The sequence below is a fragment of the Sporothrix schenckii genome, assembly GCF_000961545.1.
Source record: "Sporothrix schenckii 1099-18 chromosome Unknown Cont42, whole genome shotgun sequence".
NCBI lineage: Eukaryota > Fungi > Ascomycota > Sordariomycetes > Ophiostomatales > Ophiostomataceae > Sporothrix > Sporothrix schenckii.
The window spans coordinates 798,244-811,146 of NW_015971143.1; the positions used below are offsets into that span (position 1 = coordinate 798,244).

At 60.7% G+C, this 12,903-nt stretch overlaps 5 protein-coding genes across 5 annotated transcripts; 2 read left to right on the forward strand and 3 right to left on the reverse strand.

Moving 5' to 3' along the window:
* Positions 1 to 42: 42 nt before the first annotated feature.
* On the reverse strand, positions 43 to 2,367 carry SPSK_01500 (uncharacterized protein; the record flags this gene model as incomplete). The annotated part of the gene is made up of 1 exon (XM_016728411.1): positions 43 to 2,367. One exon carries the CDS (start codon positions 2,365 to 2,367, stop codon positions 43 to 45), a length of 2,325 nt encoding a protein of 774 aa, XP_016589781.1.
* A 525-nt stretch (positions 2,368 to 2,892) lies between these two features.
* On the forward strand, positions 2,893 to 5,929 carry SPSK_01427 (chloride channel, other eukaryote; the record flags this gene model as incomplete). Its single annotated transcript, XM_016728341.1, has 2 exons — positions 2,893 to 4,168; positions 4,251 to 5,929. 2 exons carry the CDS (start codon positions 2,893 to 2,895, stop codon positions 5,927 to 5,929), a joined length of 2,955 nt encoding a protein of 984 aa, XP_016589782.1.
* Positions 5,930 to 6,139: 210 nt separating this feature from the next.
* SPSK_01443 (DNA ligase 1) lies at positions 6,140 to 8,942 on the reverse strand (the record flags this gene model as incomplete). The annotated part of the gene is made up of 3 exons (XM_016728356.1): positions 6,140 to 8,607; positions 8,679 to 8,806; positions 8,914 to 8,942. 3 exons carry the CDS (start codon positions 8,940 to 8,942, stop codon positions 6,140 to 6,142), a joined length of 2,625 nt encoding a protein of 874 aa, XP_016589783.1.
* Positions 8,943 to 9,012: 70 nt separating this feature from the next.
* On the forward strand, positions 9,013 to 9,288 carry SPSK_02083 (uncharacterized protein; the record flags this gene model as incomplete). The annotated part of the gene is made up of 1 exon (XM_016728977.1): positions 9,013 to 9,288. The coding sequence occupies one exon, from the start codon at positions 9,013 to 9,015 to the stop codon at positions 9,286 to 9,288; it is 276 nt and encodes a 91-aa protein (XP_016589784.1).
* Positions 9,289 to 10,017: 729 nt separating this feature from the next.
* On the reverse strand, positions 10,018 to 11,395 carry SPSK_01733 (pyruvate dehydrogenase E1 component subunit alpha; the record flags this gene model as incomplete). Its single annotated transcript, XM_016728639.1, has 2 exons — positions 10,018 to 10,526; positions 10,603 to 11,395. The coding sequence occupies 2 exons, from the start codon at positions 11,393 to 11,395 to the stop codon at positions 10,018 to 10,020; spliced, it is 1,302 nt and encodes a 433-aa protein (XP_016589785.1).
* Positions 11,396 to 12,903: the final 1,508 nt, after the last annotated feature.

The following is a 12,903-nucleotide window of genomic DNA, read 5'->3' on the forward strand; positions in this document are numbered from 1 at the left end:
TTCATACATGATGGTTAAAGCATATTCTCGTCCGTTCGATCATCACTGCTCAAGTGTGGCATGCACATCGTCAAGCGCCTCGACTAAACTTGTGCTCAGCGAGGACCCGATTCGCGACGGTGCCAGAGTCGGTCGCAGCTGGTTGGCCAGCCCAATGACGGCACGGATGGAGTGCGTGTAGCGGCGGCGCACCGACGGATGTGCGTTGGCGACGAGGGCGGTGACCAGCTGGAGAACGGCCACGCGGCACTCGGCCACGGTGGCAGTAACCGCGGTATCCGCATGGGAAGGCTGGCCGTCGTTGTTGACGTCGTCATTGTCATCGTCGCTCGGCCCGGCCCACGCAGCGACAAGAGTGACAACGTCCATCCACGCCTCTTGGGTGCCCGGGCGCTCGTCTTCGACAATGGGCAGCAGGACACGGACAATCTCGATGCCGCGCGCTGCGTCGGCGGCAGACGCAGGACCCTGCAGAATGGTCACCAAATCTGCCGTGAGAATTTTCCAGGCGCCATGCTCGAGAAGGAGCGCCGTCGCATCCCTCTCGTATGCATCGTCGTCACGCGCGGCGTCTCCGCCCCGGCCGCCATCGGGAGTCGAGGCCGAGATACCCTCAAAGGCGACAAGCACCGGTCGGCGGAAATCGAGGCTGCCGCCGTCCGCTGACCCGCTGCTGCTGTACAGGTCAAGAAACATGTCCGTCAGGCCCGCCGCCTCGCGCCGCAGCACGTCATTGTCGTCCTCGCGCAGCCAGAGCGCCAGCGCGCGTACGGCCGCCAGCACCAGCGGGTCACGGTGGACAGTCGTCTCGGACGCGGCGGCGTCCCAGGCCAGCGGCAGGCCCGCCGTGTCCAGCGAATGCGTGCGCGTGTCGTCGGTCCCCGTGCGCGCGTCCGGGTGCAGCCCTTGGGCACCGGCGACGGCGGCGTCCCAGCGGTCGCGCAGGTGCTCGGCAGTGACCGACAGCGTTTCAGACATGGACTTGCGCAGACGCAGCAGATTGTCCGGCGTCAGGGACATGGTGAGCAGTTCGTCCTGCTCCTCGCCGTCGCCGTCCAGACTGCGCACGAGGTAACCGATGAAGGCGGAGAGAATGTCAAAGGCGGACGCCAGGCGGGACGCATTGGCAGGGTAGTGGTCTTGATTGTTGAGCTGGGCGAGGAGGCCCGGGAGGGTGGCGCGCAGGTCGACGAGGAGCATGCTGACGAGAAGGTAGGCAAACGGTTTGTCTTCGCGCAACGAGGCTTTGCCGCCGGCCGTCTCCGCGTTGGCACCCTCGCCAAACAGGAGGGTGGAGGCCACAGTAGGGTAGGCGCGTAACAGGGCAGCGGATGCATGCGTGTACGCCGCTCGAGACGCGGCCGTGGGTCGGCTGGCAGCCAGGCGGCGAATGAATCCGATGGCGGGTGCAACCCAGGCTGGGTTTGCTGCTGGAAGAAGTCTTTGCTGCTGCTGCTGCTCGGCAAACGCTTCAGCATTGCGCAGCAAGCGGGCCAAAAAGTCCAGCAGCGTCACCCCGTCGGTGCCTTTGAACGCGGCGGCAAGAGCGGGCAGCGTTGTGTTGATGGTGTTTGTGATTGCGTCAACGTCAGCCGTGGCGTCCGAGTCGGTCGCGGCCAGCAAGCCATGCAGCCAGGCGCGAAGCAGAATTTCCAGCACCAAGGGCTGCTCGGGCGCCAGCTCGGTCAGCGGGCTGAGATCGGTGACGCTCGTGTTGAAGACGGCCGCACCCTCAGGGCGGCTGACAAGTGTCGCAAGGGACTGCAGGATGAGCGTGGCGGCGGACTCTGCGCCGGCATTTGCGCCAGACGGAGGCGCGCTTGACGATGGCGTGTTGAGCAGCGACGCCACAAGCAGCGGGATACGGCCGACAAGCCGTCGGTCGCCACGCCGGTCGTCGGGCAGAATTCGAACGGCAAACGTGTGCAGCACGGCCACGGCCAGATCACGCATATGCGCAGCGTCGGCACCGCCTTTGCCGGGCCGAGGTACTGCTGGCGTCGAGTGGGCATCGAGGTCCGCGCGCAGCAGCTTGTCGAGAAACTTGACAGGGATGGCGTCCCACAGCTTCAAGAGCCGTGGCGAGCAAATTTCGCCCGCTTGTCCATCTTTCCCGGCTTCTCTCACTTGGTCGTCGAGGAGAGCTTTGAGCAGCGCCAGGGCGACAAAGCGCGAGGTGTCGTCCTTGACCCCCAGAAGCTGCTCGACCTTGGCGATGGCTGCTTCCTGTGGGTCGGGCGGCGGTGTCTGTGTTTTCTGGGCTTGTCCTGCCTGGTCGGCCTGGCCTGTCTGCTGAGCGCTGTCTTGAGGCTCAACAAGTGGCATCGCCGCATCGGATGCAGCAGCGTCGTCGCGGGAAGAAGCCATCGTCTGTCACGTCAATGGGGTCGCGTTGGGTGCAGCAACGGCCATGGCGCCGCTCTTTCTACGGCGACGCTGAAATGAAACTGCTTGAGATACGTCCTTGCTGTTGGATTCGAGACAAAGTCAAGCGTTTTTTTGTGCCATGATGCAAGGCTGTTAGTCCGTCGTTGATGTGTGCCTATTTGCATAACACGTAGGCTGACTAATACGTGTCCAAATCGGGGTGGGCACGTTTGGACCCACTTTAACACCTGCGACGTAATATGGGCAAGGCCACAGCCTCCTGACCGTAGCCTCCATACAGCTCAGCTTGAAGCTTGCGACGACACTCGTTCGCGACACAGTCCACAGCACCACGACACGGCCTCTTGGCGACTTATTTTGCGACCGCACTTGTTTCCAGCCGACCGTCTACCATCTCGATACGTCAACGTCGTTGTACCCGCTCATTTCTGTGCCTTTTCTCGCGTCTCGGCCTCTCGCACAGCCGTTGGAGCTGTGCGATGACGGCGCTTCCTGCTGCTCGCCATGGACCCATTAATACCAGCAGCAGGGAGGAGTGGCAGCGGCGGTGGCAGTGCGGACAGTGATTCACACGCGCGAGCCGCGCCACGCCAAAACGGCGGCGGCGTCGACCTGCTCGGCGGTGACAGCATCAGCCAGCCCAGCGGGCCGTACAGCGGCGGTGACGACGACGACTCCCATGGCAACGCCCACAACGCCCACAACGACGTTGGCAACGATGACGACTACAGCGTCGACGGGATCGACGAGCACACAATTTCTGCGGCCGAGCTCGGCGGGCCCGTGTCGTTCAAGCGGCGGCAGAAGCAGACAAACTTTCTGCCCCAGTCGGCGCGGTCGCTTCTCTCGACGTTCGGCATGGGCACGGCCTCCTCGCCACACACACATGCGGCCCACTCGCTCTATGTACACCAACGAGACGGGCCCATTGGCCTCGGCAGCGCGGGCAACGACGAGGCGTTTGAGACACAGGGCACGTTCGGCGGTGCCGACGGCGGGCCCAGCAATGTCAACATCAATTATGACAGCAACAGCAACGGCAAGAACAGCGCCGGCCTGCCGCACGTCGTCGACTGGTACTCGGAGGGGCTCGGCCGCCGCGTCGGCTACGAAGACCTGACGGCCATTGACTGGATCTTTGAGCACAACAAGGAACGCCAGCGCCAGCGGGCGATGGTCTCGGGCACGAGCGGTCTGTTGGGCCTCGTGCGCCGTCTGCTGGACGACGGCCAGATCTGGGTCGTGCTCGTGCTGACGGGCCTGGCGGCCGGCACGCTGGCGGCCGGCATCGACGTGGCGTCCGACTGGCTGGGCGACATCAAGACGGGCTACTGCGCGTCGGGCGGCACCGACGGCGGCGCCTTCTACCTGAACCACGGCTTCTGCTGCATGGGCTACGATGAGGGCGCCAAGTGCGACGGCTGGCGGCCCTGGGCGGCCGCCGTGGGTCTGTCGGCGTCGTCGGCCGTCGGCAAGTGGTTCCTCGAGTACCTGTTCTTTGTCGTGCTGTCGGTGACCTGCGCCGTCTGCGCCGCGTTTCTCGTCAAAGAGTACGCCATCTATGCCAAGCACAGTGGCATCCCCGAAATCAAGACGATGCTGGGTGGCTTTGTCATCCGCCGCTTTCTCGGCGGCTGGACGCTTGTGACCAAGTCGCTGGGCCTGTGTCTCGCCGTGGCGTCCGGCATGTGGCTCGGCAAGGAGGGTCCGCTCGTGCATGTCGCCTGTTGCTGCGCCAATCTCTTTATCAAGCTGTTTCCCAGCATCAACAACAACGAGGGTGGGTAACCCGTCATGCCGTCTTGTCGTCTTGCCGTTGCTTTATTTGACTGTCTTGCTGTGTCGTTTACTAACTCGTTTAGCCCGCCGTAGAGAAGTCCTCTCGGCCGCCTCGGCCTCGGGCATCTCCGTCGCCTTTGGCTCCCCCATTGGCGGCGTGCTCTTCAGCCTCGAGACCCTCTCCTATTACTTCCCCGACAAGACCATGTGGCAGAGCTTCGTGTGTGCCATGACGGCCGCCTTTGTGCTGCAGGCCCTCGACCCCTTCCGGTCGGGAAAGCTCGTGCTGTACCAGGTCAAGTACTCCACCGGCTGGCATGCCTTTGAAATCGTGCCCTTTGCCTTGCTCGGCATCCTCGGCGGCGTCTACGGCGGCCTCTTCATCAAGGCCAACATGTGGATTGCCCGCTGGAAAAAGGCCCACGCCGGCTGGCTGCCCGGCCCTGTCGTCCAGGTGGCCCTTGTCGCCCTGCTGACCGCCGTGGTCAACTATCCCAACCTCTATATGCGCGCCCAGCTGTCCGAGCTCGTGTCCAACATCTTTGCCGAGTGCTCGCCGCAGCTCGACGACGTCTTCGGCCTCTGCAAGACCGGCGCCGCCACCGCCGCCACCATTGTGCTGCTGCTCTTTGCCGCCGTGCTCGGCTTCTTTCTGGCCGCCATTACGTTCGGCCTGCAGCTGCCGGCCGGCATCATCCTGCCCTCTATGGCTATTGGCGCCCTCACGGGCCGTGCTGTCGGCATCGTCATGGAGATCTGGCAGACGAGCCACCCCGACCTGTTCATCTTCCAGTCGTGCGAGCAGGACCTGTCGTGCGTCACGCCGGGCACCTACGCCATTGTCGGCGCGGCCGCTGCGCTGACGGGCGTCACGCGTGTCACCGTGTCCATTGTCGTCATCGTCTTTGAGCTGACGGGCGCGCTCAGCTATGTGCTGCCCATCATGGTCGCCGTCATGCTCTCCAAGTGGGTTGGCGACGCCTTTTCGCGCCGCGGCATCTACGAGGCCTGGATCCATTTCAACGAGTACCCGTTCCTCGACAACAGCGAGGACATGCAGTTCCAGCTCCCCGACGTGCCCGCTGCGCAGGTCATGACCCGCATCGAGGATCTGGTCGTGCTCACCGCCACCGGCCACACCGTCGCCAGTCTGCGCCGCATCCTCGACACCCATCCGTACCGCGGCTTCCCCATCGTCTCCGACCCGCGCGACGCCATCTTGCTGGGCTACATCTCGCGCGCCGAGCTCGACTACACCCTGCAAGCCGCCGTCCAGCCGCCGCGCTCTCTCCCGCCCGACGAGACCGAGGCCTTTTTCGCCCACCAGCCGCTCGCCGACCCGCGCACCACGCTCGACCTGCGGCCCTGGATGGACCAGACGCCCCTGACACTGCCCTCGCGCTCGCGCTTGCATTTGGTGGTCAACTATTTCCAGAAACTGGGTCTGCGCTACGTGCTGTTCAGCGACCGCGGCGTCCTCCAGGGGCTGCTGACCAAGAAGGACGTGTGGTATGTGCTCAACGGCGCCGAGGAGTCGCGCCGGAGCGGCGAAGACGACGACCTGCGCGGGAGTGCATCGCTGGGGCGGAATGGCCGGGAGAGTAGAGGGAACAGCGGCGCTGGTGGTGGTGGCGCCGGCGCTGGAGCGGGCGGCATGGCAAACGCTGGTGCTGTCGCTGGCGGGTCGGGCCACCTGCGCGAGGATGGTGATATGCTCGACGACCCGCTGAGTCCTGGACCGGAACAAGAGTCGATCTTATAGAGCAGCGGAGAGGTTGGCCTCGATTGGATAGAAAACAGCCGTCTGTCGTACACAGTAGAATAAATACAAAAACACACAATGCGTGAAAACAGCCAAACAAGGCGCCATGCATAAAACGTACGTAAAGGGGCACAATGCCAAATACATCAGACAACAGACCAAAAGCGCATACAACCCGCAAACAAATCCCAATAGTTGTACACACCGTCCCTAGTATTCAAAGTCGTCGTCGACGGCCGGGCCCTTGCTCTTGGCCACGCTCTCTTGCTTGCGGTACATTTCCGCGACTTGCCGCGACGACGTCGCCTCCGACGGCTTCTTGTCGTCGCGGATCCGGATGAAGCGTGGGAACCGCAAGCTGATGCCGCGCCGCTCGCCCGAGCTGTCCACGCCCTCGTGGCTGCCCGCCTTGTACCGCGGGCTCAGCGTCAGGTCCGCCGTCTTCACCTCCCACACGTACCGCGGCTCGAACCACACGTCCGGCTGGTGCTGCCCGCCCGTGCTGTGCGCGTAGAACGGCTTCGGCCGGTCAATCACAATCGCGCTCAGCTGCGTGTGCAGCTCCTCGAGCACCGCCTCGCTGAAGCCCGTGCCAATGTTGCACACCGTCTCGTACGTGTCATTGTTGGGGTTGTGGCATGCCAGCAAAAAGGCGCCGTACACCGACGTGCGCTTGCCTTTGCCGTAGTACGCGCCCAGCACCACGAGGTCCAGGGAATCGCCGACGCCCGACAGGTAGTCCTTTTTGATCTTGAGCCAGTTGCGCGACCGCTTGCTGGGCTCGTACCCGCTCTCGGCGCCGTCCAGCATCTTGACCATCAGGCCCTCGCACGACGCCTTCATGCTCTCGTCCAGGAACGTCTGGATCGCATCCAGCTCCTGGCCGTCCATGTGCGTCGCAAACGCAAATTCGCCCTCGACGGGGAAAAACGCCTCCACCAGCTGCGCCCGGCGCGCCCGCAGCGGCTGCTCCACAATGGCGGCCCCGTTGAGGTACAGCAGGTCAAACGCAAACACGCACACCTTGACCTTGACGTCCTCGATCTTGACGTCCTTGCGCTTGCGCGTCATCAGCTGCTGGAACGGCAGCACCTTGCGCTCCTCCACGTCCCACGCGACCGTCTCGCAGTCCAGCACAAAGCTCTTGGTCTCGGGCTTGACCCACGTGTGCAGCTTGGCCAGAATGTCCGGGTACTTTTTCGACAGGTCCTCCGAATTGCGCGAGAAGATGGCCGTCAGGCCTTGCGCCGCGTTGGCCGTCGTCGTGGCCGTCGTGGGCAACGCCGCCACGGACGACGAAGAGCCCTCCTTGGCCACGTAGTGGATCTGCGCGCGCTCGCCGTCGTACTTGTACTCGCACGTAAATGTCTGGTCCTCGAAGCGGTCGAGCACCTCCGTAATGGCCTTGGTCGGCTTTGCCAGCATGGGCTTGAGCGGGATGCCGGGCCGCAGCTTGCAGTTCTCCTTGAGGTGCATGATTCCGTGCTCCAGCATCGCCGGCACAATAATGTCGTAGCTCGGCAGCTCGCTGTACACCGACTTCAGCATGGCCTCCGCCTTTTCGACGTCCGACGGCGACGCCGTCTTGCCCGCGACCTGCGCCTCGTGGTGGATGACGGCCTGGGCTAGGGACACCAGCACCGTGCGCTCCGCCAGGCCCAGGCGCAGCTTGCCCTCGAGGAAGCGCACCAGGTACTTGGCCTCGCTCGGCCCGCCCTTGTCCTTGGTGATGTCGACGCGGCCCTGGCTCCGTGCGTCGGCGGCCGAGAGCAGCTTCTTGATGCCGTCCACCTTGCGCTGCTGGGCACCGTTGCCGGAAACCGTGGCAATGCCCATCAGGCCCTTGTGCACGCCCTGGATGGTCAGCGGTTTGGGCTTGAACATGGTCGGCTGCGTCGACCGCGACTTGACCGCGACCAGGCCCAGGTCGCCAATCTCCTTTTGGTCCTGCTTGATGACGGCCAAGCTACGACCGGTGGACTCGCCAATGGCCTTCATAATGAGCGACTCGCCGATGCCGAGCTCGATGCCCGAGTAGTCGGGCGCCAGCTTGTTGATCATGAGCAGCACAGTGGGCAGCATGTCACCGGGCGTGAGGCGCAGCACCTGGCGCAAGAACAGCGAGCAGTACTCCATGATGATGAGGCGCTTGGTCGTGAGCTCAATGAGCGAAAAGGTGCGACACAGCGCCTCGTAGGGCACGGGCTCGCCGGCCTTCCAGTCGGGAAAAGCATCTGTTTTGGGTGTAGACAGCACAGTCTGGATCGTCTTGCGCACCTTGGCGGCGACCTCGGGTTTTACGTCCTCCTCGTCCTCCTCGTCAACATCGGAGCTGGACTCGTCAGACACCGAAGATGCTGCCTTCTCTTCGTCATCGTCGTCCATGGCCTCCTTCTTGACTGCAGCGGCCGTAACGTTGAGCTTGGCAGCCGGTGGTGGTGATTTTGACTTTGCAGCGTTCGGAGCGACATCGTCCATGGCGACATCCTTGACCTTGTTCGGTGTCACAACCTTTTCCTTTTTAATTATCGGCGCGACGTCGTCCTCTTCGTCGTCTTCGTCTTCTTCCACGACGCGGCGGTTCTTACGCGCCCGCTTGGCGGCCGGCTGTCCGATGCTTTCGGCGTCTGACTCGTCCTTGGGCCCAGCTTCGTCGTCTGACAGGCGCTTCTTCTTGTCTGAAACAGTCAGCGCATACGTCAAGACTTGTCTCCACCCTCCACATCCAAATAGACACATATATACGCACCCTTCTCAGGCGTCACGTTCTCCTTTGACGAGCTGCTTCCGTCGCCATTGCTGGTCGTCGTCGCCTTCGTCGCAAAAGACAGCTTGGTCTGCTGTTGCGGTGCGTTGCCCGGCGCTCCAAAGAACTTGCTATATCGTATGGTTAGCCTGGAACAATCTTGTCAAATATGCCGTCAGGCACCGTTGAGAGAAGGAAAAGGACGTGCCCCAGCGTAGTCTGCGTCGGCTTGACATACCCGAGAGTGGCCTGCTTGTTGGGAGCCATGGTACGAGGCAGCGAATAAGGGAGGGAGAGGGGAGATGTTCGGGCTCGCAGTAGCGGGGCAGCAGCAGCAATGGGCCAGAAGGAAGTCCTGGGTACGGCCGAGGTCAAGGCCGTAAAGCGTGTCCGCCTGCTGCAAATACTGCTACTATGTCTGAGCGTCACCGTCAATGTTGTCGTTGCTGTTGTTGTTCTCGTTGTTGTCGTTGGTTTTATGAAAGTCGAGGAAATTGCACCGGGCGCGAGCTGCACCAAATGTCGCGAAGCCACGATTGCTCTGGAAGCGAGGGTGCAGGCTCTTGGGCCGTGCAACAGAATGACGACGGAAGACGAACTGAGGGGCTCTTAAATACACAGGGTCGTCGGTTGAAACTCGTCGTCGTGTTTTGGATCAATTCCAGGCAGACATGCGAGTTGGACTAGCTTGGGGACCAGAGGGCAAGAGGCAGTGCGGCAGATGAGGCACAGAAAATAGAGTGCCACGCGCGTTTTGTGGGAAAACGCGGGTCGTCACTTCCCCATATCGCGTCTTGCTAGTTTAATAGGCTCAGACGACGCCAATCCGCCAATCTGCCCTGCCAAACCCGCTAGGCTCCAGCGCCTAGGCTGAGCGACACCACGTGACAGCCCAGCGAAGTCGTAGCTCTCTTCAGGGCTCCTTTGCGTCTAAACCGTCGTCTCGGTGCCTATCGCCCCGAACACGACATACGACTAACCTACGAGCACCCAACAACGATAAAAACACAATGTGTTCCGGCGAGGAAATATCGATAGTCGCGACACTTTATGACCTGGTTGGAATCGCCTCCTGGATTGTTTTCGAAAGACAGCCCATGTATGCGTGACTTTGCGGTTTAATCTTACATGAATCGGAACAACAGGCGCAACTAAATCAGTAACAAAGATGGTGGTTAAAAAAGGAAAACAAGAACATCCACAAGGAGAGGTGACAAGAAAATAGCACAAGTGGCTTGTGTACAGGATTATATATCTGGCCCAGGTCCCGTCCCTCGCTCCTTCATATTAACTACAGACCCAAAAACCGTCCCCCGTCTATTCCCTCGTCCCCTGGGGCGGCTTAATCAAAGTAGCGGATCTCGTCGGCGGTGCGGCCACGGATGAAGCTGGGCTCGCTGCCCTTGACATAGATGTCGTTGAACAGCACGTCGAGGTTGGCAACGGGCAGCTCCATCTGCTCGGCGGCGGCGACCTCCTCGTTAACGTAGCCACGGGCCTCCTTGTCAATGGCCTTGAGCTCCTCCTCGTTGACGACGCCCCAGTCGAGAATCTTCTGCTTCAGGCCGGCAATGGGGTCGTTGGTCGAGCGCATGCGCTGAATCTCCTCGCGCGTGCGGTAGGTGGTACCGGGGTCCGACATGGAGTGACCACCGTAGCGGTAGGTGACGTACTCCAGGACCAGCGGGCCGTTGTCGTTCTGGGCCCACTCCTTGCCGTACTGGACGGCGGCCTTGACGGCGAGGATGTCCATGCCGTTGACCTTGAGGCCAGGGATGTACTGGCCACGCTTGTAGTAGTCGGTCAGCGCCGACGAGCGCGAGGCGGAGGTACCCATGCCGTACTTGTTGTCTGCAACGTTTGTTAGCAACGAACGACTCTAACGGCCACCATCATCATACTGGGGAAAGGGGGGGGGGAGACGCACTCTCGCAGCCGAACAGGGCAGGCAGCTTCCACAGCTTGGCCATGTTGAACGCCTCAAAGACCTGGCCCTGGTTGCTGGCACCGTCACCGTACAGGACCACGGAGACATTCTTCTTGTCCTGGTACTTGTGCGCAAACGCCAGGCCGGCACCGACAGGCACCTGCGCGCCGACGATACCGTTGCCACCGTAGAAGCCCTTCTCGAACATGTGCATCGAACCGCCGCGGCCGTACGAGATGCCGCCCTGGCGGCCCAGCAGCTCGCCAATCACCTGGCGAACCTTGCTGCCGCGCATGTACGCAAAGCCGTGGCAGCGGTACGACGTGATGACATCGTCCTCGCGGGTAATGGCGTTCTCAATACCGACAGCGACCGCCTCCTGGCCCGTGGACAGATGGCAGAAACCGCGAATCTTCTTCTCCTTGTACAGGCGGTCGGCGGCCATCTCCATCTGGCGGATGACAACCATGTCGTAGTACATCTTCTTCAGCTCCTTCTTCGTGACGTCCAGCGTGTACGGCGGGGGGTCGAGCTCGTAGGTCTCGAAGCTCTCGTCGCTCAGGTTGACGGAAAACACCTCGTCGTCGGACTGGGGGACGGCGCTCTTGTCGACGTGAGCAGACGCCGCATCGGTCGTGACTGTCCTCCGGGCGGCAACAGACGTCGTCTTGGCGAAAGCAGAGGGCATCGCCGAAGCAGCACGCAGGGGCATCGCCGACGCCGTGGCAGCCGTCCGCAGGCCGCCGCTGGCTGCAGCCACCCGGCCAGCGCGGAACGCCGCACGCGAGAACATGGCGTGAAAAAGGGGTGTGGGGGAGAGGGCGGAGAAGAAGTTGGAGGGTTCGACAAATCAATTGGGACGGCTGCTCAATTGCCAAAAACGCAGACAATCGAGAGGAATCGAAGGAGATTGTCGATATACAAAACAATTCGGAGTGGCTGATGATAGGAGGAAGAAGAAAACAAGCGCTAGGCGGACGGGATATGGTGAGAAGGAAAGTGTGAGCGAGATAAAACACGCAGGAAGGGGGCAGGAACGATCCGGACAGAGCAAAAAAAAAATAATCAAAAAAAACGTATGGAGTAGGACAGCTTTGCTGGGTCAGATTACACCGGACTTCCCACTAGGACACGTCCGAAGAAAAGCGAGCAATAAAATTTAAACCAAAAATAATTGCAACAATACAAGGCCCAGAAACAGCTGTCGGAGGCCAATCAGCGGCGCGCGGGTGGACCTGAACTGTCGCCCTGGCTGTAGTCAGGAGTTGAGGTACTAGCCTCTTTAGGAAAGGCCTCCTGGAAGCAACTGCCAACCCCAACGGTTTAACAGCGCAGGGAAGCCGCGACGGCCCTGCAAAAGCCCATTGTGCAGCAGCGATCTCGCAGCCACCTCTCGCTGTCTTTGCTCGCTACAATATCACTCCGACGGCAAGCGCGACCCGGTTTTCGCCTTAGCTTTCCACATCGTGAAAAACAGGAGCGCAAATGACAAGGGAAAGAACCGCAGGCGGACGACAAATAAACTTGCCCATCATCCCGCTGGACAGCAGAGACACATAAAAACAGCGCGGTTTAACATGCACAAGACACATGCTAGCCAACAGGGACCACATCCTCGCCAAACTATTCCGCTGGACGTGTAAAAGCTTGCCTTGATTTATTGATGTCAGAATGGTTGTCCGTTCCTAATTTCTAATCCTTCTCTTAAAATCATTTCCCTATGCCCATCGTAAGCCCTTATTGTGTCCCTTCCAGCTCCCAAAAGTAACGATAGTAAAAAGAAGCAAAATCAGAGAGCAAGCAAATAGTCATGTGGAAAGCAGCAAGCAGAGAGTTTCGGATCTCGGCTATGGAAGACGATCAGAGGGTACGATGCACAAGAGCCCCTAGAATGGAGACTCCCTCTTCCTCCATAGGTGGATGACTTCTCGGGGGCAATACATTCGTCGCAGCCTCCGACACACACCGTTCCTCGAATAGTTAAAAAAAAAATTTCAAAAAATAAGATAGACAACAATGCTCCACCCCAAAAACGCCCAGATCCATGGTTTGCTGTGTAAAAGATGAAAATGAAGAGGGGATATAAGTTGGGTAATAGACGCAGTCCGTAGGCCACCCAGGAAAACAAGAAGTATACGGGACGCGCAGCGCGTATCACACGTTGAGTGCAAAGTTCCGTGTTGTCACGGTACGACATACCAGCGCTGTGCTAAACACCGTAAAATGACATCGTGCTGCTGCAATGGTGCAATAATAGCAAAAAGGTCAAAAGGCCGGCCTCGGCCTAGGATAGAGCCATTG